This window comes from Eurosta solidaginis, chromosome 5 (genome assembly GCF_040869045.1).
Source record: "Eurosta solidaginis isolate ZX-2024a chromosome 5, ASM4086904v1, whole genome shotgun sequence".
NCBI lineage: Eukaryota > Metazoa > Arthropoda > Insecta > Diptera > Tephritidae > Eurosta > Eurosta solidaginis.
Window position 1 is genome coordinate 181261090 of NC_090323.1, and position 23145 is coordinate 181284234.

The window sequence follows — 23145 nt, forward strand, 5'->3', positions numbered from 1 at the left end:
GGACAGACGGACGAACGGACGGACACAGCTAAATGAATTTATTTTTTCGCCCAGATCATTTTGATATATAGAAGTCAATATCTATCTCGATTAGTTTATGCCGTTACGGGGTACCGTTATGCGAACAAAATTAATATACTGTGAGCTTTGCTCAGCTGAGTATGAAAATGGGGAGCGAGATGAAAATAAAAGAATCAATTGTCGAAAAGAAAGGAGGAGAGTCGGAAAAAGGACCACAAAAATGAAACGACAGTAGGAATAAAAGCAAATGGGAAAGATTGCGAGACATGTTGCAAAAATGAGAGTTGAAATAAAAAGGAGAAGGCTACAAAATAGGGCAAAGATTAAAAAAACCAGTACGAGTTGAGATGGAGTAATGACAGGAAATTTATAAAATACACATATCGCTCATTTACTTCAATAGTGTCATAACTCAAAAAACACAATTTTCCCGGAGAGCCATTCAAAGGTTTTAACTGCCATATGTTGCACATATAAAGGCTATTTTCATTTGTGTAGCACGTGGTAAATTTTTAACGGATCACAAAATTTTTTTTAGAGAACATAGATTATGTTATTGGGTACGTTTATATGTTATTAACTCAAAATTCATGTTTTTTGAGTTATAGACACTATTGAAGTAAATGAGCGATATGTATGTACAAATATAAAGAGAGAAGGAAATAGACTGCACAACTCTAAATTTCCCAGTTGGTTTCCTTCTTGTTGTTTTTGTAGCTCGATCTGATAGGTTATCAGGATTGTCATCAATATGTTAGATGCGTTGGTTCCACATTGCAACTGAAAATAGTATTGGCGTCATGTGTGGACCCGCTTTAAGGGCGATATCCATTGGGTATGTTGGGGTTAATTATGGATAAGTAGGAGTTTAATATATTGCAGTATCCAGATTGAAGTTGAGTGAGAGTAACGCGCGTCTCCCTACGGAGTTTGCTTTTCCAAACTGCGACTTCAGGGTGTTTATTATTGCGAACGGGTTTGGCCGGCATGATAATTTGCCGACTTTTTCTGGATATCTTTGAGGGCCTTTTAGTGCTTCTTGTTCTTCTTTTTAGCAGTTTTTTCCAGCTCTGCGGAGACTAGGTTTACTTTGCTGCCAAACTTGGGATTCAATGCATTATCCTCACCCTTTGGGCTTTAATTAATCGTAGGGGGTGAGAAATATTCCCAAGAAGTTGAGTCGTTGTAAAGTTGGGGGCATTATGGTATTTTAGATTTTAAATTTAAGACTTCTTAATTATTCAAATTTTGCATTGGGATGGTATGTTTTCCTAAGGAAAAACGCCACTGGCACAACACCCAAAACCCTTTTACCTTCAACCCAATTTTGATAAGGTATTGCGGAAATCGTTACAAAAACAGTTATCATACGGTTTACCAATAAGTTATGGGAATATTGCTTAAACATTGTCGGAATATGTAAGGTAGCGCTATCGGATTTATTTTACCAATGACTTGATTTTTGCTCATTTAAACGTTACACAGACACGCGGATTGACCTGGCCTAATCAATTAACTTTTAAGATTATAATATTAAGCTTTAAAGATAACCTTAGTATTGTGACGAATATTAGCAACACTAAGGCATACTATCATCTCTAAGCCGATACTAAGCAGTATGTACATAAACAAATCAATCATTATGTCTACACATATGTACAAACAAGAAGCGGAGATATGCACAAACGCATGCATATATCTGAGATACTCACAGAAGTATGCAAACATCGGTGGAAGTTTTACTCACATATACACGCGCATATGGCTATGCGAGAGGCTATAAATGTGCATCTGTAGTTTATAGCTAGTAAGTTTATAGCTGGTAGAAGAAACGCCTAGAAGTATGCGAACGACACAGCAGAGAGTATAAGAGGAGCAAAAGCTGAGTAAACAGAATTCAGTTTGATTTAAGCACACTATCAGTTGCGTAGTATAAGTGTTATTGTGGAGTATTTGCAAAGTAGTCTAATAAAGACCATTTTGCATTATTGAATATTGGAGTTATTTATTCAACAGTTTAGCGTTAGTAGAAGGTTGCAAATAAGCGGAATTGCACTAAATTCGTTACAGTATTATATATATTAAGATAACTGGCGGCCGTCGTGGTGTGATGGTAGCGTGCTCCGCCATCCAGCAGAAGAGCCTGGGTTCACACCTCGGGAATAGCAACATCAAAATTTTAAAAACAAGTTTTTTCAATTAGAAGAAAATTTTTCTAAGTGAGGTCGTCTCTCGGCAGTGTTTGGCAAGCACTCCGAGTGTATTTCTGCCATGTAAAGCTCTCAGTGTCGGCACAAAATAAGACGGTCCTGTCGCGCAAATTTGTAGGAAAAGTTAAGAGGAGCACGACGCAAATTGGTAGAGAAGCTCGTCCTAAAATCGCTTTGCAGGTTATCGCACCTTACATTTATTTATTTATAACATAAGTGGTTGTATACTATTTTTGCTCTAACGCTACTATATAAAAACATTGTACAAATTAAATACTTACCAAGCTGAGCCGAAATCAACTAATTTTATGTGCTTCATTTGTGTATCAGCAAATAATATATTTTCAGGTTTCAAATCTCCATGTATGAAATTCTTTGAGTGCAGATATTGCACAGCATCACAAATTTGTAAGAATATATCACAGCATTGAGACTCTGAGAGACCGCCGGATGTGTAAATGAATTGTTGTAGTTCTCCACCAGCTATATGTTCCATTATAATCCAAATATTCGTATCATCACGATATGTGTCAGCATAATTACAAATATTTTGATGATTGCACGATCTCAAAGCATCTACTTCGGCGGGTCGATATAATTTTTCTGGTATCACTTTAGCAACATGATTCACAAGTAGTTCATTGTCAGTGGTGAGTGTGTAGCAACTACCAAAGCTGCCATTGCTTACAATTTGTCCCAATTCAAGTGTGGACGGTTTAGGCGGTGGTGTCTAAAAAGTGAAAAAAAACATAAAGGCGTATAAGTTCGGGTGTAACTGAACATTATATACTAAGCGTGAGCTTCAATTGCACATTTAATTTCAGATAAATTACTTTTCTACACATAACACGTGCACCGCCCGTTTAAAAAAAACTGTCTACCCATTTCCTCTTACAATAAAACTTCATAAGTGAAATATCATTGATTCAAAACAATTTTTTGCTAAATTATAGCTTATTATTGTAGTCTACAACCCTTTTAAATTTGTTATATATCTAAGTTACCGTAGTCTTTAACCGATCCCGTCCATTTTTTACTAGAAATATTTTCTACTATAGGGAAAATTTGTGTACCCAATTTTATTACGATCCGTTAATTTTTCTTCGAGTTATGACTCCCGAAACATAGAAAATTGCTTAGACATAAAAGGGGCGGTGCCACGCCCATTTTCAAAAATTTTAGTGTTTTCCAATTTAATGTCATAATTCAATTTAGAAAGTAAAATTCTATTGATACAAAGCTCTTTTTCGCTAATATATAGCTTATTTTATTCGTCCACGCCCCTTTTAAAAATCTTTTATATAAAAGAAAATTGCTTAGTCATAAAAGGGGCGGTGCCAGGCCCATTTTTTTAAATTTGAAGTTTTTCCTATTTATTGTTATAAATCCACTTGGGAAATGAAATACCATTGATATAAAGCTCTTTTTTGCAAATATATAGCTTATTTTATTCGTCCACGACCCTTTTAAAAATCTTTTTTATAAAAGTGGGTGTGGTCCTTAACCGATTTCGTAAATTTTTCTTCAAAGCATTCCTTATAGTAAAGGCAACCTCTCTGAAATCTAAAATTGATTTTATCACAAGTGGGCGGTGGCACGCCCATTTAAAAAAAATTTTATCAAGTCTCAATATCAACCCACATGTCAAATTTCAACATTCTAGGTGTATTATTTACAAAATAATCAGGTTTTTTGTGTTTTCCAAAATGTTATATATATAAAGTGGGCGTGGTTGTCATCCGATTTTGCTCATTTTCAATACCAATCTATTCTGGGTCCAAATAAGCTCGTGTACCAAATTTGGTGAAGATATCTCAATATTTACTCAAGTTATCGTGTTAACGGACAGACGGATGGATGGACGGACATGGCTCAATCAAATTTTTTTTCGACACTGAAGATTTTGATATATGGAAGTCTATATCTATCTCGATTCCTTTATACCTGTACAACCAACCGTTATCCAATCAAAGTGTGCAAAGCACGCTGAGTATAATAACGATTTTAATATATTAAAAGAATGAAATAAATTTAAATAAATAATATCTTGTAACATCTTACCACAATTGGTTCCTCGCAATACTCAATATCGTAAACCTTTTGTGCTGCCGCTCGTATTGACTGCAAATGTTGTGGTGCCACATATGAGTAGCCACAGAACAATCTATCTGTATTAGCTGGCACTGGTGCTGGGGAGTCGATTACTGGTTGTTTGGTAAATTCTTCGCTGAAATTTTGAGTATCATCCTCACTATCTAATTTTGGTTTGAAGGGCGCTTTTCGCCTTTTACTCTTTAGTTCATCCCAATCGATGCCTTTGAAGAACGGATGTTTTTTGATTTCGGCAGCGTTCTTGTTGTTGCCACCTAAAAAAAGATAATGTGAAAGTGGTCAAAGTATTTTCCAACTAATGGTGTTAAATGCATTATTTCTAAAGGAATGCATCTGTAGATTGTTCTACCCATATAAAATAATATTAAAAATTTTATGTTTTATCTATTGGGCTCGAACAAAAAGAAGGCGAATGGAGATTTATACAAATTGGCACCGAAGTGAAACGACAAGAAGTGACTTGGCCCACTTTGAAAAGTTTGTTTATATTGAGTGTCTCCTACGACTATTAATAGCAGTGCAGACAACAGAAACATAGAAAGCATGTCCTACTGTGGCAGAAGGACTGGAAAACCCATCAAGTGAACAAATTTGTTACCTAAAAGACGGTTCATTCTGTTTACACAAAAACGGGGTATTCACCACTATTAAACCAACCGTAACATCAAGTACCTCCGCCCCGAAGGTTACGAGCAGTGTTACAGAAACTGAAAGTCTTTTGCAGGATACGAATCTGGTGCACTCCAGTACTGGCACCTTTGGATCTGTGCATTTTATTCGCTTCTCACGATAGGCATGCCTTGCCCAACGTATATTCTAAACTCCATAGGAAACTGGGTTTATGCAAACATCTTTGGCCAAATTTTTGCACCACATCTTTTGTTCAGTTATGGCTTGATCCCATTAAAAACAGCACATCCCCTCATTCGTGTCGAAAACTTAGGCTAGCACTTTTCTATTTCTTGCGGCGGAGACAGAAAAATTCCGTTGATGAACTAGATAATACGAGGGTTGCTATTTATATTTTGAGCCTAATAATGAAAAGACAGTAATTTATTATCAACAATGGCTTTATTGCTCCATGATAATCAATACACTTTTGCATGCGTTCAAACCAATTTTCGTAGCACTTTTTCCACTCCGATTGAGGTATTGAGGATTGAGCTTTTATCAAATCATGCGGGATCCAACGCATTTCGCAGCTAAATGTTCATGCAATATCTCATTGTTGCTCGTCATACTAATGCTCAGGGATGCCTCAATCTCACGATAAGTCGTATGACGATCTTGCAATATAAGTTCGCGGATAGCGTCAATGTTTTGTTGCACAACAACTGAATCTGGACGACCTTCACGACTTTCGTCCCTGAGTGAAAGGCGGCAACGATGGAATTCGTTATACCAGCGTTTCACAGTGGCAAAGGATGGGGCTTCATTACCAAAAGTGGAAGTAAGTTGTTCAAAGCACTCCTGTCTTGATAATCCACGTCGAAAGTCGTAAAAAATCATCGGACGAAAATTTTCACGAGTTAATTCCATTTTTTCGCTGAGATACAATTTTTTAGTTACTGTAAACAACACAAGTTGTGCTCAAATGTTAACATTTTCTGAAGAAGGTTATGCTTAAAAACGTCAGACTTTCAATTGAAAACGTCAGATGGCGCCGGCAAACAATTAGTGGGGCCAAGGCTCAAAATATAAATAGCAATCCTCTTAATAGTCTCAGATAGGCCAGTTGCTAGTATCTTCTTAGGTTGAAGTTCAATATCTAGGTCAAATGAAAGGAATGCTGAGAGTCCGAGGCTTATAAGCTCAATACTCTACATTGTCTTCCCATTTTTGTGTTCAAGACTACACTGATACTGGCAGGGCAACATGAGAACATTTTTCTTTTCATATTATCTTACAAACTTACTCACCTAAACGCTTTTTAGGATCCTTATGCAACATTTTCAATATAAAGTCTTTAACAGTATCATTCAGCGTCGATGGTAAAACCGGATCGACTTTTTGTATACGACGTGAAATATCGACTTGTGAATTTTGTTGTTCGGCAACGGTAAAAGGCGAAGCTCCTGTGAGCAATTCATAGGTGAGTACACCAACAGACCACCAATCGGCAGCGAGATCATGTCCAGTCGGGCCAGCGCGTATAATTTCTATAAAGAAAATATGAAATACAAAATTATTATTATATATATAAATTATTACAAAAATAAAAAATAAATACCAACCTGGCGCCATATATTCTAATGTACCACAAAAACTATGCGCACGATGATCCGAATCTGGTTCGAAAATTTTCGACAAACCAAAATCGGCCAATACAATATGACCCTGACCATCAAGTAATATGTTTTCGAGTTTTATATCACGATAGATGATACCCAATTTATGTAGATGCTCTAAAGCGAGCACCACTTCGGCAATATAAATGCGTACCGTTGCAACCGAAAAATGTTCGGCTGTATAGAGATGCGTGAATAGTTCGCCACCACTGACATAATCTGTAAAGAAAAAAAATGTATTTTTATTTTTTGCATTGGAGAAAACAAATTCAACTAATTAATCAAAATAAAAGATAAAAACTGAATACCAAAACGGATTTTACAATTGTAACTATTCGTTATGTACTTAAAAGCAATTCTATAAAATTGGAAAAAATACTAAGATCTCATTCAATTTACATATGTGAGATCCCCATAGACCAGACAGTTCAAGCTAAAGAAACATTAGGTTTTGGAAACCAAAAAAACTGTGTAAAAACTTAACCAAAGCGAATCTATACAAGGTGGTGGAGCAAAGTGAGTTCAATGAAAATCGGCGTGCATAAGAATGTCAAATCAGAAAAAATTAGCATTGATTTCGATAAACTGACATATTGATGTACCAAGGCATCGTATGGAAAATATCAAGAAGAAGCAAACAGCTGATGGGATACTACCACCTGGTACTAAATTCGCCTTGAATACAACCAAGTCAAGGCGAATTCAGTACCAGGTGTTGTTATCCCAACAGCTGATTGCTTTTCCTTGATTATTTTTTTTCATACAGCGCCTTATACTTTAATATGTAAGTTAATCGAAATCAATTAAAATTTTCTTTTGACATGACATTCTTCTGCACGGCGAATTGGTTGAATTCGCTTTGCCACACCTCGTATGAATTCGCCTTGAACTAAGTAAACAGTTTTTGAAATTGAGAAAAAGTACTAAGATTATCACACAAAAAAATTATTTACAAAATTAAAAAAAAAATACATTACAGTTACGGAAACTAGTGTGAAAAGAAATCAAAAACTAATTTTAAATCTAAAAAAAAACGTTTTTGAAATTAAGGAGAACAATAAAAATGTAAAGAAAACTTAAGAACAATATGCTTCTGTTTTTGTATTTATTATAATATAGTCTAGGACAATCAGAACCTCCTTATAGACTATTTTCAAATGTATCTTAACTAAGAAATATTAAATAATCAAATTACTTCATTCAATAGCAGATTAAGCCTAAATTTATTTAATGAAAAATTAATATCTATAGAATACAGCAAATTAAACATTAGATAAACAAAAATTTTAGAGACTAAAACAAATATTAACTTTAAAAAAATATATGTAGGTAATTTTAAAATGAAAAAAAAAAACGAAATTTGGTGAATTAAAAATAATTGTTTTAAAAATCAAGAATAAAAACATTTACTAACTCCAGAATAAAAATCACTTTCATAAACTAAAAAACACATATGTTACACAGTCTATGAAAAAGTGGCTTATAACTCAAAAAACAACAGCTGTTTCTTGCAATTTCTTTTTTGAGTCATAAGCCACCTTTTCATAGACGGGGTCACATATTTAAAAATAAAACCACGATTTTTAAAACGAAAAGAGCAAGCTTTAGCTAAAAAATAAAATCAAATTTTAAAAGCTAGGTCAAAACTTTTTGGTAAAAAAAAAAATAACAGACCGAATTTGAAAACTGGAAAGAAATAATAAAATAATTTAAATAAAAACGTTTTTACAATTAATAAAAAAGTCTTTTAGGAAAAAAAACCAAAAAAATTAAGCACAAAAGGCACCAGTTAAAATATGTCAGGTAAACCAAAAATTTTAGAGACTAAAACAAATATTAAGTAAAAAAATATATAATTTGGTGAATTAAAAATAATTGTTTTAAAAATCAAGAATAAAAATATTTAGAAAAAATACAACAAGTTTTAGTTAAAAAAAAATAAAATTTTGAAAGCTAGGTCAACACTTTACGCTAATAAGAAAAAATAAAACACTACATTTATTTGTGTTTCAAGAATGTGTAAACAAAACAAATTGAAGAACGGAAATAAAATTTTAAAAATCGATAACAAATCTAAAAATTAAAAAAAAAAATTAGGAATCAATTATTTTGAATCACCAAGAACTTTTTGAATTACAGAAATAAGTTTTGAAGAAAAAACACATTTAAAAAATAAGACACAATTAGAAAAATAAACAAATTTTAAACGAACAAAAAAACCTAAAAAAGCTGAATAAGTAAAAGAAATCCAACAATAAAAAAAATATTTGTATTCTAAAATTGAAAAGTAAAAAACAAAATATTTAAAAAATTCAGAAAAGAAACACTAGTCAAAAAGAAACAAATTTTATAAAATTACAAACAAAAGAACAAAAATAATATTTATTTTTATAATGGCAAATAAAAACAAATTAAAAATTGGAAAAGTATTACTTAAAGTTGAGAAAAGAGCCATTAAGAATAAAAGAAAAGTTTACGAAATGAGAGAGTATTAAAAAGAAAACATAAACCCAAAAAGGAATAAAAAATATATATTTTGTAAAAAATTTAAAAAAAACGTATAAAAAAGTAAAGCAACATATAAATAAAAAAATGTAATAAATATTCTAACGAGCTATATGTATTTCTCTCTAGAATACGGCTACTATTTGAATAAATGGCGTGTTATATTGTAAGCGCTTTTGTTTAGGCCCAGGCAGCAAATCGCACTAGTTCCGCACTAGCGCAGAACGATCCCAAATATGTAGTTCTAATTTTGTACCCTCGCAGTTCTTTGAAAATTGTGATGTCCTACGAAATGCCAATTGTCGCCCTTTGCAGACCTTTGAATGCATTCTCTACTTGTTCCGTCGTGGGTGGTTCTGAAATTACACGACTTCGAAAGTAGTCTTAAATCTGTATTGCAAAACTGGTGCTTTGCGTGACTGTCTTCCATTGTCGCTGCAGGGAGTGTTGTGATGAGATATTTTAAAATGCTGCCACCTTTTTTTATACTTATATATATAAGGGGTATTCCATCCCATTTCGACCAATTTTGAACCCGACCCGTTTAGAATTGGCTGAAAGTTTTTCTTCTTTTTCTAGCTTACGAAAGACGTTTTTCAGAATTTTTTCAAATTTTTTCATCCAACTCAAAAAAAGTTATGAATTTTTAAAAACACTGTTTTGTTTTCAAAATGCTATAACTTTTTCAAAAATTGACCGTTTGGGATCTTTTTTTTTTTTAAATTTGTTTTTAAATGTACAAAAAAATTTTTAAAGTTTTTTTTTTAATTTTTCAGTTTTTCGAGATTTTTCGAATTTCGCCATTGTTTTTTTTCTCATAAAAAACTTCAATCAATTCTGCAATCATCCCCACTAATCCCGGAGTGGGCCGATTTTTTTTTATATTTTTTTTTTTATGTAATTGAAAAAAAATTTTTTTATTTTTGAATAAATTTTATTAATATAACAAAAAAATTTAAGAAAATGATTTTTAAGTATTCCTGCCTTTATATATTATGATAATCTACGATTAAAATGACTCGTTTACTGTGTCAGCCATTAATCCTGGTTATTTTAATCGTAGATTACCATAATATATAAAGAAAAGAATACTAAAAAATCATTTTCTTAAATTTTTTTGTTATATAAATAAAATTGATTAAATAAAAAAAAATATAAAAAACAAGTAAGAAGGGTTATGTTCGGGTGTCACCGAACATTACATACTCAGTTGAGAGCTATGGTGAAAATAACCATGTAGGAAAATGAACCGAGGGAAACCCTGGAATGTGTTTGTATGACATGTGTATCAAACGAAAGGCATTAAAGAGTATTTTATGAGGGAGCGGGCCATAGTTCTATAGGTGGAAGCCATTTAGGGATATCGCCACAAAGGTGGATCAGGGATGACTCTAGAATATGTTTGTACGATATGGGTATAAAATTAAAGGTATTAATGAGGGTTTTAAAAGGGAGTGGTGGTAGTTGTATAGGCGGTCGCCTTTTCGAGATATCTCCATAAAGGTGGACCCAGGGTAACCTCTAGAATACGTTTGTACAATATGGGTATCAAACGAAAGGTGTTAATGAGTATTTTAAAAGGGAGTGGGCCTTAGTTCTATAGGTGGACGCCTTTTCAGGGTATCGCAATAAAGGTGGGCCAGGGGTGACTAGACTTTGTTTGTACGATATGGGTATCAAATGAAAGGTGTTAATGAGTATTTTTAAAAGGGAGTGGGCCTTCGTTCTATAGGTGGTCCCCTTTTCGAGATATCGCCATAAAGGTGGACCAGGGGTGACTCTAGAATATGTTTGTACGATATGGGTATCAAATGAAAGGTGTTAATGAGTAGTTTAAAAGGGCGTGGGGCTTAGTTCTATAGGTGCACGCCTTTTCGAGATATCGCCATAAAGGTGGACCAGGGGTGACTCTAGAATGTGTTTGTACGATATTGGTATCAAATTAAAGGTATTAATGAGAGTTTTAAAAGGAAGTGGTGGTAGTTTTATATGTGAAGGCGTTTTCCAGATATCGACCAAAATGTGGACCAGGGTGACCCAGAACATCATCTGTTGGATACCGCTAATTTATTTATATATGTAATACCTGCCAAGATTTCAAGGGTTTTTTTATTTCGCCCTGCAGAACTTTTTCATTTCATTTTACTTAATATGGTAGGTGTCACAACCATTTTACAAAGTTTTTTCTAAAGTTATATTTCGCGTCAATAAACCAATCCAATTACCATGTCTCATCCCTTTTTTTCGTATTTGGTATAGAATTATGGCATTTTTTTCATTTTTCGTAATTTTCGATATCGAAAAAGTGGGCGTGGTCATGGTCGGATTTCGTTCATTTTATATACAAAGATAAAGTGAGTTCAGATAAGTACGTGAACTAAGTTCAGTAAAGATATGTCGATTTTTGCTCAAGTTATCGTGTTAACGGCCATGCGGAAGGACAGACGGACGACTGTGTATAAAAACTGGGCGTGGCTTCAACCGATTTCGCCCATTTTCACAGAAAACAATTAACGTCATAAAATCTATGCGCCTGCCAAATTTCAAAAGGATTGGTAAATTTTTGTTCGACTTATGGCATTAAGTGTCCTAGACAAATTAAATGAAAAAGGGCGGAGCCACGCCCATATTGAAATTTTCTTTTATTTTGTTGCACCATATCATTACTGGAGGTGAATATTGACATAATTTACTTACATATATACTGTAAAGATATTAAATTTTTTGTTAAAACTTTACTTAATAAAATTTTTTTTAAAAAGTGGGCGTGGTCCTTCTCCGATTTTGCTAATTTTTATTAATCGTACATTTAATAATTGGAGTAACGTTCCTGCCAAATTTTAAATTACCTTCTTTTAAAAGTGGGCGGTGCCACGCCCATTGTCCAAAATTTTACGAATTTTCTATTTTGCGTCATAAGCTCAACTAACCTACCAAGTTTCATCGCTTTATTTGTCTTTGGTAATGAATTTTCGGTTTTTCGAAATTTTCGATATCGAAAAAGTGGGTGTGGTTAGTCCGATATCGTTCATTTTAAATAGCGATCTGAGATCAGTGCTCAGGAACCTACATACCAAATTTCATCAAAATACCTCAAAATTTACTCAAGTTATCGTGTTAACGGACGGACGGACATGGCTAAATCAAATTTTTTGCCGATCCTGGTGATTTTGATATATGGAAGTCTATATCTGTCTCGATTCCTTTATACCTGTACAACCAACCGTTATCCAATCAAACTTAATATACTCTGTGAGCTCTGCTCAACTGAGTATAAAAATCGGTCCACTCCGGGATTAGTGGGGATGATTGCAGACTTGATTGAAGTTTTTTATGAGAAAAAAAATGGCGAAATTCGAAAAATCTCTTAACTTAAAAAATTTTTTTTGTACATTTAAAAACAAATTTAAAAAAAAAAGATCCCAAACGGTCAATTTTTGAAAAAGTTATAGCATTTTGAAAACAAAAACGGTGTTTTTTTAAAAATTCATACCTTTTCTTGAGTTGGATGAAAAAATTTGAAAAAATTCTGAAAAACGTCTTTCGTAAGCTAGAAAAAGAAGAAAAACTTTCAGCCAATTCTTATGGGGTCGGGTTCAAAATTGGTCGAAATGGGATGGAATACCCCATAAATAAAATGAAGTATGCAAATATGGGCATCAAAAGAACGCATCAAAAGGTATTTTTCACCCACGAACTAACTATTTAATAAAATAAAATAAATTGTGTTACTGTAATCAGAGAAAAAAAGATTAGCACGGCGATGGATACTAGAACATGCTTCTGAATTTCACTTATTATTAGCTAGCTGTTCATGTGCTGAGTTTTGAACTCAAGCTCACCTACATTCATACTGATGTTTAGGCAGATGCCTCTTTCCACTCAAAGCAAAGTATATCAAATAAAATAAATAATATTTATAATCAAATAAAAATCAGTATAAAAAGGTGTTGCAATTACTTACCCAAAATTAAATATAATTTCGAATCAGTTTGGAATGCATAATGCATACCAACTAGGAACGGACTTTGTTGTATAGCCTCAAGAACCTGAAATAAAAAACATAAAAATTGAATGTTGAATATTTTTATTTTACATTCAAAAATCATTAGTAACTTTTGTTAAAAACAGCTGATATCAACTTAAACATAGCTTATTGTTGACGACGCGGTAAAAGCTGCTGACTCCATTAATCAAAACTTTACAGTAGAAAAAAAAACCTCACTCAACATTTTAAATTTCAAAATGCATGCAAACTTATGAAGTTAACAGCTATTCAGAATTTGGCTACATTCTGAACATCAAACACTGGGCTCTTAGTTACAATCGATAGTTTGTGAAAAGGTGGCTTGTGTGGAAGATGCAAAAGAAGCAAAGTACGATATATGTGCGCTGAGGATGGCTAACAATACTTCCACAATGCCTTTACGAATAGCAGAACTCACTAATCGAATGCAAACAATTAGTCGGGTTTGATTACAGATAGCTATCATAGATTATTTTACTAAGCCACTTTTGCTAATCGATTAGTTCTAGTCCAATTCTTTTGAACGAAGTAAACTTTAACGTCCCATCACGAGTGTAAAGACATTACAAACGTCTTGTTGTTGTTGTATTAACGATAAAGACACTCCCCGAAAGCTTTGAGGAGTGTTATCGATGATGTTCATGGTCCTTTTCCGGATATATGTCCGGTACGTTCCGGTAACAAAGCACCATTAAGGTACTAGCCCCATCATCTCGGGAACGATTTATATGGCCACATTAAACCTTTGTGTCATGATTTTATGACTCATTTTAGTTCATTTGATATAAGGGATTCACTTTTACCATAAAAGAAACCTGTATTATCCTATCTAAACTCGTAACAAAAAAGAATCAAATAAACTAAAAATGTTCACTTATTTAACAATGTAGTATGTATAATTTCCAACTGTTATGTAATTTTTAACTGTTCTGTATAGTACTCAGGTGATGATTTTTATTCTGTAGCTGAGCAGTTTTAGATCTCGACGCTTAACAAACCTCCGCCTATCATCAACTCGGCAAAAAAGAAAAAAACAAATCCGTGCGTCAAGCGGATGCGCGCCTCGCGCCGGTCGGTCGAGCTTTGGAGGGTATTAATCCGTTGGGTATTATTATTATCAACAGTTCTACTAAGCACACACCTTTCTTTTAACACCATGCACATTTCATTCCATCATTATCAAAAATTCGTTTCAACAAGTGCTGTGTTCGCGTCATCGACGATATAGACACGTATTGGAGCACATATAATTTTATTTTAAGTTGCAAGACCATGAATAGAGAAGATCTGTTATGTAACTTTTTAGCTAGCTAGAAGTTAAATTTGTTCAATTAATGTTAAAAAAAATCAAACTTTCAGTAAAGCAGACGTTATAATGCAAAAAATAGCAAAACACATGTATTAAAGGCAAAAACATTATCACACTTGACTGCTACGTGCCCTTAAACAGTTGGCAACGATGGCACTGTTTCTTTTTTTTGCATTGTGAATTGTTAGAGTTATATATAGACGCCACAATTTCGACGCTAAGGAAAAAATTGGTTACCGGCGACCACGAAAAAACAACTGGTACGAACGACAGGTACAGGAAGAAACAAGCAGAGGCAGAAAGGCGTAAGAGCTTGAGCTGCCAAACAATTTGGCGGCACGCGGAGGGTTTCAAGTCCGGGCCAAATTTTCTGTAAGAACGAAAATAGCGACCATGTTATCGATGCCCAGAGAGTACTTAGAGCATTAAGGGAACACTTCACAATAAACCCAAACCCTCAATCGATGATGATGGAATTAATGTCGCTCCACACGGTTATGACGAAGTCAGTATAGCCAGTAGCCAGATTAAAAAACAAGGCCGCGGGCGCTGATGGATTGCCTGCAGAGCTATTCAAATACGGCGGCGAGGAGTTGGTAAAGCCCATGCATCAGCTTATTTGCAAGATATGGTCTGACGAGTACGCCTGACGATTGGAATCTATAAAGGGGGACTCTGCAAACTACGCCAATATCGCGGAATCGGCCATCAGGCTTCTTAACATCGCATATAAGGTCCATTTAAGCATAGTATGCTGAAGATTTAAACCCAACTTATAGTCCGACTTCAAACCTGGACCCGTATCGCGTTATACGATCCGTGATCGAAATCAATTTTTTAAATCGCAATAGCAATGAAATGGGTAAGCGGATTAGGGAAATATGTGAAATGGTAGCTTTTAGTACTCATAAGATCCATACCTTACTATAATTGTTATGAATATTTTGACAGTTTCGCATTTATAGATTGAGTCAAATTGCTTTGATACGTGATCGTATAACACGATATGGGCCCTGGTGTATCTACCATCGACCATATTTTCAAAATGCGCCAAATCCTGGAAACCCCCCGAAAAAAGAACACACATCACCTCCTCGTCGAGTTTAAAGCCGACTTCGACAGCACTTAAAGGAGCTGCCTATATGGCGCTATGTAAAACTTATACGGATATGCGTTGAGCAACATGCTCAGTCGGAATTGGGAAGGATTTCTCCGAGCCGGTCGAAACAAATAGAGGTTTCAGACAGGGTTACCCCTATCGTGCGATTTCATTAATTTGATGCTGGAGAAAATTTTACTAGTTGCAGAACTTAACTGCTCTGGAACTCTGGCGTTATTGACATCATCGGCCTGAATACCCGCGCCGTCAGTTCTGCTCACTCCAAACTGTAAAAGAAGCGGAGAAGATGGGTTTAAGGGAGAATGAGGACAAACCAAAGTACTTGCTGTCATAAAGCAAAGAGTCAGCGCATTTGCGGCTTGGCAACTACGCCACTATAGACGTGTGACTTCGTTTATTTGAAATTCAGCTTTTACACAAACAACAAAATTATCTTTGAAATCCAGCAAATAATCACGCTTGCAAATAAATGCCACTTTGAATTACGAAGGCAATTAAAAAGTAAAGTCCTCTCTCTGCAAACGAAAATCGTGGTCTACAAGTCACTTATCGCACCCGTCCTGCTTCATGATGGCGACGGCGAGTACCGAAGAAGATTTAATAATGAGCTGTACGAGCTTTACGCAGACATAAACATAGTCCAGTGAATTGAAACAGCGGCTACGCTGGCTAGGCCATGCTATGCGAATGAAAGACGATGCTCGTATTTTTATCGGAAGCAGATAAAGACTGCTGCTCCGACTCCGTTGGAAGAACCAGGTGGATTTACATTCCCTTGGTGTGACCAATTGGCGCCATTTAACCCAACGAGGAACGACTGGTGCGCCTTGTTGGACGACCAAGCGTAAATTAAGTAAAGTTGACTTTTTATCAAAAAAATACGCATTTGTTATCGAAAAAATGTCGATTTAATAAAAAAAAAATGTTAAGCGCGATAACTCTTTGATAAAAGTGGTTATCGATGACAAGTCAATTACACATCGATAATATACCGATGGCAATCCAATAATAATACCAGCGCCATAAATTTTCGCATTCAGAAATTAATTTTGCCTAGCCCTGCTAAATGATTCCAAAATAGTCCCGAAATGAAGCCGAAATAGTTGTTAGCTTAATTCCGCAACTATATGGAAATGGCTTCGGAATTATCACAAAATATCATAACGGTCACAAAATAGTCCCGATATGTTCCGAAACGCTAAAATAAATTCTAAAAATAGTTTTGCATAACCCCAAAAATAAGGTATCTTAAGCTAGACCAACCTTTCCAGCCCAATCAAAAAACGAGACCGTACTAAATTGCACAATATTTAATGATAATTTAATATGGGTTAATTAAACTTATTACACTTGTATTTTAAAAAATATAAATAAACTTAAGCTAGCCCAACCCTCGATATTTTTTTAAAATATAAGTGTAATAATTTTAATTAACGCGTATTAAATTAGCATTAAATATTGTGCAATTTAGTACTGTCTCGTTTTTTGTCATATGCTGTAATTGAAATACGTTTTCGTTTTTTGATTGTGCATATGGGTTGGGCTAGCTTAAACTTAAGTTAGCCCAACCCTCGATATGTTTTAAAAGACAAGTGTAATAAATTTAATTAACCCGTATTAAATTAGCGTTAAATATTGTGCAATTTAGTACGGCCTCGTTTTTTGATTGGGCTGAAAAGGTTGGGCTAGCTTAATAGACCTCCAAAAATATACGATTGGGACGTACATAGTACGGTGTGTCTCGGGTTACATTTTGAGGAATAACAGCAGACCCGTATAATTATCCAAAGTTATGTTTACACTGTTAACCTAACATAGCAAACGAAAGATTTTCCTATCCCGAAACCTATTTCGCTCGCAAAATAACAGTATTAAAACTACTTTAAAGGTAATATGTGTTATATAGAGTGATAGTGAGGAAATACCGAAAATTTCAAAAGTAAACATATCACTGAGAACGCCGTTTTTTGTTCTTAGACATCATTTTGTTATCCGTGATAAACTCTGCAATCTCTGAAAAATTAATTGATATTTTTCAGATAAAGAATTGCCAGCTATTTGATATTTGGAATACTATAAAACATAAATATATTTTATAAATATATAAAATATTCGCATCCACTTCTGCATACGTATGTATTTTTGAAGCTGATGTAGCTATTATAGCTGCAATTATGGAAATAAGCACACACTTATAATATTATATTTAATTTTTTCTTTTTTACTTTCAATTTTGCTGTACTTGCACTTTACTTTCACTTCTTTATTATTTTCATTGCTTAATATACAAACCTTTTATACATACATACATATACTTAATTGTAGACTTTAAATTGATATTGTATTTCTTTTTCTTCATTATTGTTATTCTTTTTTTTTCGAAGGGCAGCCACCACTTACGTTTACATTTACTCGTGAAGTTTTTTTCATTGTAAGTCATATTAACTTTCGTTTAAGAGAGCAAGCTTTATTTATACGTGGTTTAATATACTCGTAAATGTATGTACATTAGGGTGGGTCGATTTGCATGCACAAAAGTTAACCGATATTGTGCCATCGATTTTTCGATAGATTTTGGGCTCAGGAAAAAAAGTTCCACTACGCATACCACAAAAAATAATTTTCGAGCCTGTTAAATTTAATTTTTTTTACTCTTTTTCGACTTTGATTTTTAAGGTATTTTTCATGACCTACTAAAAAAATTTTCATATGTATACCCTGTCCGACCCAAAAATGTCCGCTAAAAACGTTGGCGATAACAGTTTAAAAAAAAAAAAAATATTTACAATCAAATGAAATTTTTTTAGTAGGTCATGAAAAAAACCTTAAAAATCAAAGTAAAAAAAATGAAATTTCGCAGGCTCGAAAATTATTTTTTTGGGTATGCGTAGTGGAACTTTTTTTCCTGAGCCCAAATCTTATCGAAAAATCGATGGCGCGATATCGGTTAATAAATCGACCCCGTCTAATGTACATATATGTATATGCATAATCGTATACTCGAATATTTTCCTGCGCTTATTGTTTTCCATACAAAATAAGAAGAGAACAGTTTCCTTTACTCTGAATTGAAAACTAATCCTGTTTAAGGTCCTTATACTCGTTATTATTTCCTGTACTGGCATTAAGAACAAACGAATATGTTGAAATAATAGGAACTAGCCTAAGTATGAATCAAAAAGGCGTGAGTACCAAGAACGAGAGTTTCGATGTGTACACATACAGGTGTACGTCTGGAAACTATTATTTTTTTTAACACGCTTATATTAACTTCACTTGTATGTAGACTTGTTTGTAACTCTCGAGGCTGGGCGGACAAATGAGAATTAGACCCAACTAGCGGCAGTGGTTAAATAACTAGCCACCAAACGAGTTGTGCTTAATAGCGGAGACACGAACCTCTGTGCTATCAACTTCAAATATCTAAGTGGATTGTAGATACTAAAACGGCACCACATTTGCTGAATCATGTGGATTGGCGGTCAACCCGGGAAAAACGGAATTGGTTCTTTTGACAAGGAGATATAAGATGCCCGATTTCAGAACTCCCTCGTTTGGATGGGTACCGTTGGTACTTTCTGATAAGGTTAAATATTTGGGAATTGTTTTGGACAAGAAACTGTCCTGAAGACCCAATGTGGAAGATCGGGCCAGGAAGGCCGCCATTGCCTTGTACTGCTGCAGAGGGGCTATCGGAAAGAAATGGGGACTCTCGCTAGGAGTAGTACACTGGCTTTATGAGATGGTGGTCAAACCGATTCTGCTATATGGGGTGCTGGTCTGGTGTTAATGTCCATGCAACGGACGGCGCTGATCGGTATCAGTGGCGCTCTCAGAACAACACCTACCTTGGCACTGAACGTCATGCTGAACATATACCCAGTAGATATTGCGGGAAAGGCGGACGCGGCAAGGTCGTTGGTCAGGCTTCGTGATATGGGATATGGGCTTTCTGACCGCTGACACTCTAGCCTTCTTAACAGTTTCGAGTTTATCCCGGACAGAACGGACTATTGTATGTCGATAACTGCTCCGTTTACAACCTTCACCCCAGTTATTCCACCGAGAGGAGTGGGGAAGAGGAATTATCTGGGGCATGGGACCGGTTAACTTGTTCACGGATGGGTCGAAGCTGGATGGAAAGATTGGTGGGGGATCTTTTGTCAAGAGTTAAATATAAGCCGCAAGTTTTAATTGGCTGATCACTGCAGTGTATTCTAAGCGGAAGTTGCTGCGATTAAGGATGCGGTGGATGGAATGCTATCCAGTGCTACTACGGTTAGGGAATTTAACATCTACTCTGATAGCCAAACGACTATCAAGGCCTTGAGCTCAACTACAGTGCGATCGAGGGTGGTCGGGAGTGCCTGACCTCGCTTGCGATTGCATCGAATTATTTTACAATTAAGATTATCTGGGTCCCGGGCCATAGTGATATCCCGGGTAACTTTCAAGCGGATCTCTTGGCCCGCATCGGTACAACTGAACCGGATGAAGATGGCTGTAGGGATTTCGGGATTCCGCTGGCCACCTGTGGATTGCTCCTCCATAGCTGGGCCTCGAGTCGGCTCAGCAAACGTTGGGCGGACACCACGTCTTGCAGGGTAACAAGATCTTTGTGGCCGAAAGTGGATGGCAGGAGGTCTGCTGAAATAATTGGGTTCACTAAGGCTCACCTATCAATGGTCATTGGGGTTTTGACAGGGCACTGTCTCATGGGTTTCCATGCGGTACGTCTCAATATACTGGAAACTCCATCCTGCTGCAGCTGTATGGAGGATGATGAGGTGGAATCACCAAATTCCTTTATGCTTGATTGCACAGCTTTTGCCAGAACTAGGCAAAAGTGCTTCGGTCGCGACTCACTTGGATCTCCCGAGGATTCATCCAAAGTAGAGATCGGTATCATTCGGAGCTTTATCGTTGCTACCCAAAGATTCTCTAAGAAGCTAGATCTAAGTCACCGTTATTTTTGGTGTATGTGGTATCACAACGGACCTCCGTGTTGTCCAAGTGAGCTATCCTTAGCAGGGCAGCTACCACCTAACCTAACCTAACCACGTACCTTGCTCTCACATTACGCTACAGTGTAGTACTCACGCTCTCATTCTTTATTACTCTATAGATTATACAAGTGCCACACACCACGCCTACATGTATATGTACATTCTCTAATACTCCATACAGTACATATACCAATATTACACATTACGCATTGGCTTACAGTACATATACAATTATTACAACTACGCTAACATTACCGTGAGCATTAAAAATATTTGATAATAAAACTAAGGTTGGCGCCTTGATTTAAATTTTTCTTCCTCGGTACGCTGATATATTTAAAATATGTATGTATATTGGCATTGGAAATTCATAGTGAGAACTATTCGAAAATCGAAGAAAATTTACGATTTTCCATGGAATGCTCGCTGGATGTATGTATGAGAGGGCCTGTTATAACATTTTTCTGTTCACCTGATTGGCACATGCACACGTTATTTAGTTATTCTTAATCAAATTACTCCCTCTACTGCGAGAGATGCCGTATATGACGCACTTAGAATCCATCAAAGTTCCGTTTAGATTTTCATTGTATCTTTAAAACGTTACATACATACATATTTATAAAATAGAAGAGATTTTAGGCCAAGCTTTTCTTCCAATTTCCGTCGTGCTCTACTACAAATTGGCGGGCCGGGACCTACTTGTTTAATGCCGACTCCGAACGGCATCTGCAAGACAGATGAGTTTTCACTGCGAAGCTTTTCATGGCAATATGTCCACTTAGTGCTTGTCAAACACTGCCAAAGGCGACCCCGCTTAGGAAAATGTTCTTCTAATTGAAAAAAGTTTTCTAAAATTTTGATGTTGCTTTGCGCGAGGCGTGAACCCAGGATCATCGGTGTGGTAGGCGCAGCACGCTACCATCACACGACGGCGGCAGCTACATACATATTTAATACATAACAATCTACGATTTCTCTCAGCAACAGGTTGTTTAATGCATATGCATATGAATACAATATGTCCGCCCATACATCCCCATTTTTATACTCAGCTGAGCAGAGCTCACAGAGTATATTAAGTTTGTTCGCATAACGGTAATCCGTAACGGCATAAACTAATCGAGATAGATATATACTTCTATATACCAAAATGATCTACGGGCGAAAAAAGAAATTCATTTAGCCATGTCCGTCCGTCCATCCGTCCGTAAACATGATAACTTGAGTAAATTTTGAGGTATCTCAATAAAATTTGGTATGTAAGTTCCTGGGCACTCATCTCAGATCGCTATTTAAAATGAACGAAATCAGACTATAACCACGCCCACTTTTTCGATATCGAAAATTTGGAAAAACAGAAAAAGTACGATAATTCATTACCAAAGACCGATAAAGCGAGAAACTTGGTAGGTGGGTTGAACTTATGGCGCAGAATAGAAAATTAGTAAAATTTTGTATGATGGGCGTGGCACCGCCCACTTTTAAAAGAAGTTAATTTAAACGTTCTACAAGCTGTAATTTGGCAGTCGTTGAAGATATCATGATGAAATTTGGCAGGAACGTTACTCCTATTACTGTATGTGTGCTAAATAAAAATTAGTGACATTGGATGAAGAACACGCCCACTTTTTAAAAAAAACATTTTTTAAGTCAAATTTTAACAAAAAATTTATCATCTTTACAGTATATAAGTAAATTATGTCAACATTCAACTGCAGTAATGATATGGTGCAACAAAATAGAAAAATAAAAGAAGATCTGAAAATGGGCGTAGCTCCGCCTTTTTTATTTTAATTTATCTACAATACTTTTAATGCCATAAGTCGAACACAAATTTACCAATCCTTGTGAAATTTGGTAGATGCATAGATTCTATGACGATAACTGTTTTCTGTGTAAATGGGCGAAATCGGTTGAGGCCACGCCCAGTTTTTATACACAATCGACCGTCTGTCCTTCCTCTTGGCCGTTAACACGATAACTTAAGCAAAAATCGATATATCTCTACTAAACTTAGTTCACGTACTTATTATCTGAGCTCACTTTATCTTGGTATTAAACATGGGCGAAATCCTACTATGACCACGCCCACTTTTTCGATATCGGAAAATTAAAAAAATGCCATAATACTATACCAAATACGAAAAAAGGGACGCAAAATATAACTTTGGAAAAAAATTTGTAAAATGGGTAGAACACCAACCATATTGAGTAGAAATGAAGAAGAAAATGAAAAAGTTCTACAGGTCGAAATAAAAAGCCCTTGGAATTATGGCAGGAATACTGTTCGTGGTATTACATATATAAATAAATTAGCGGTACCCGACAGATGATATTCTAGGTCACCTTGGTCAACATTTTGGCCGATATCTCAAAAACGCCTTCACATATACAACTAAGGGCTACTCCTTTTAAAACCCTCATTAGTTATTACCTTTAATTTGATACCAATATGGTACAAACACATTCTAGAGTCAGCCCTGGTCCACCTTTATGGCGATATATCGAAAAGGCGTCCACCTATATACTATGGCCCACTCCCTT

General features: G+C 35.4%; 1 protein-coding gene across 4 annotated transcripts in view; it reads right to left on the bottom strand.

The window, feature by feature from the left end:
• JIL-1 (JIL-1 kinase) overlaps positions 1 to 23145 on the bottom strand; it is a 169415-nt gene that overhangs the window by 15927 nt on the left and 130343 nt on the right. For all 4 annotated transcript variants that reach the window (XM_067786376.1, XM_067786375.1, XM_067786374.1 and 1 more), the window contains 5 exons: positions 13101 to 13185; positions 6578 to 6850; positions 6263 to 6502; positions 4293 to 4597; positions 2513 to 2961 (listed from right to left, as the gene is read on the bottom strand). In XM_067786376.1, the coding sequence (XP_067642477.1) occupies positions 2513 to 2961; positions 4293 to 4597; positions 6263 to 6502; positions 6578 to 6850; positions 13101 to 13185 (1352 nt within the window). The remainder of the gene's footprint in view (positions 1 to 2512; positions 2962 to 4292; positions 4598 to 6262; positions 6503 to 6577; positions 6851 to 13100; positions 13186 to 23145) is intronic.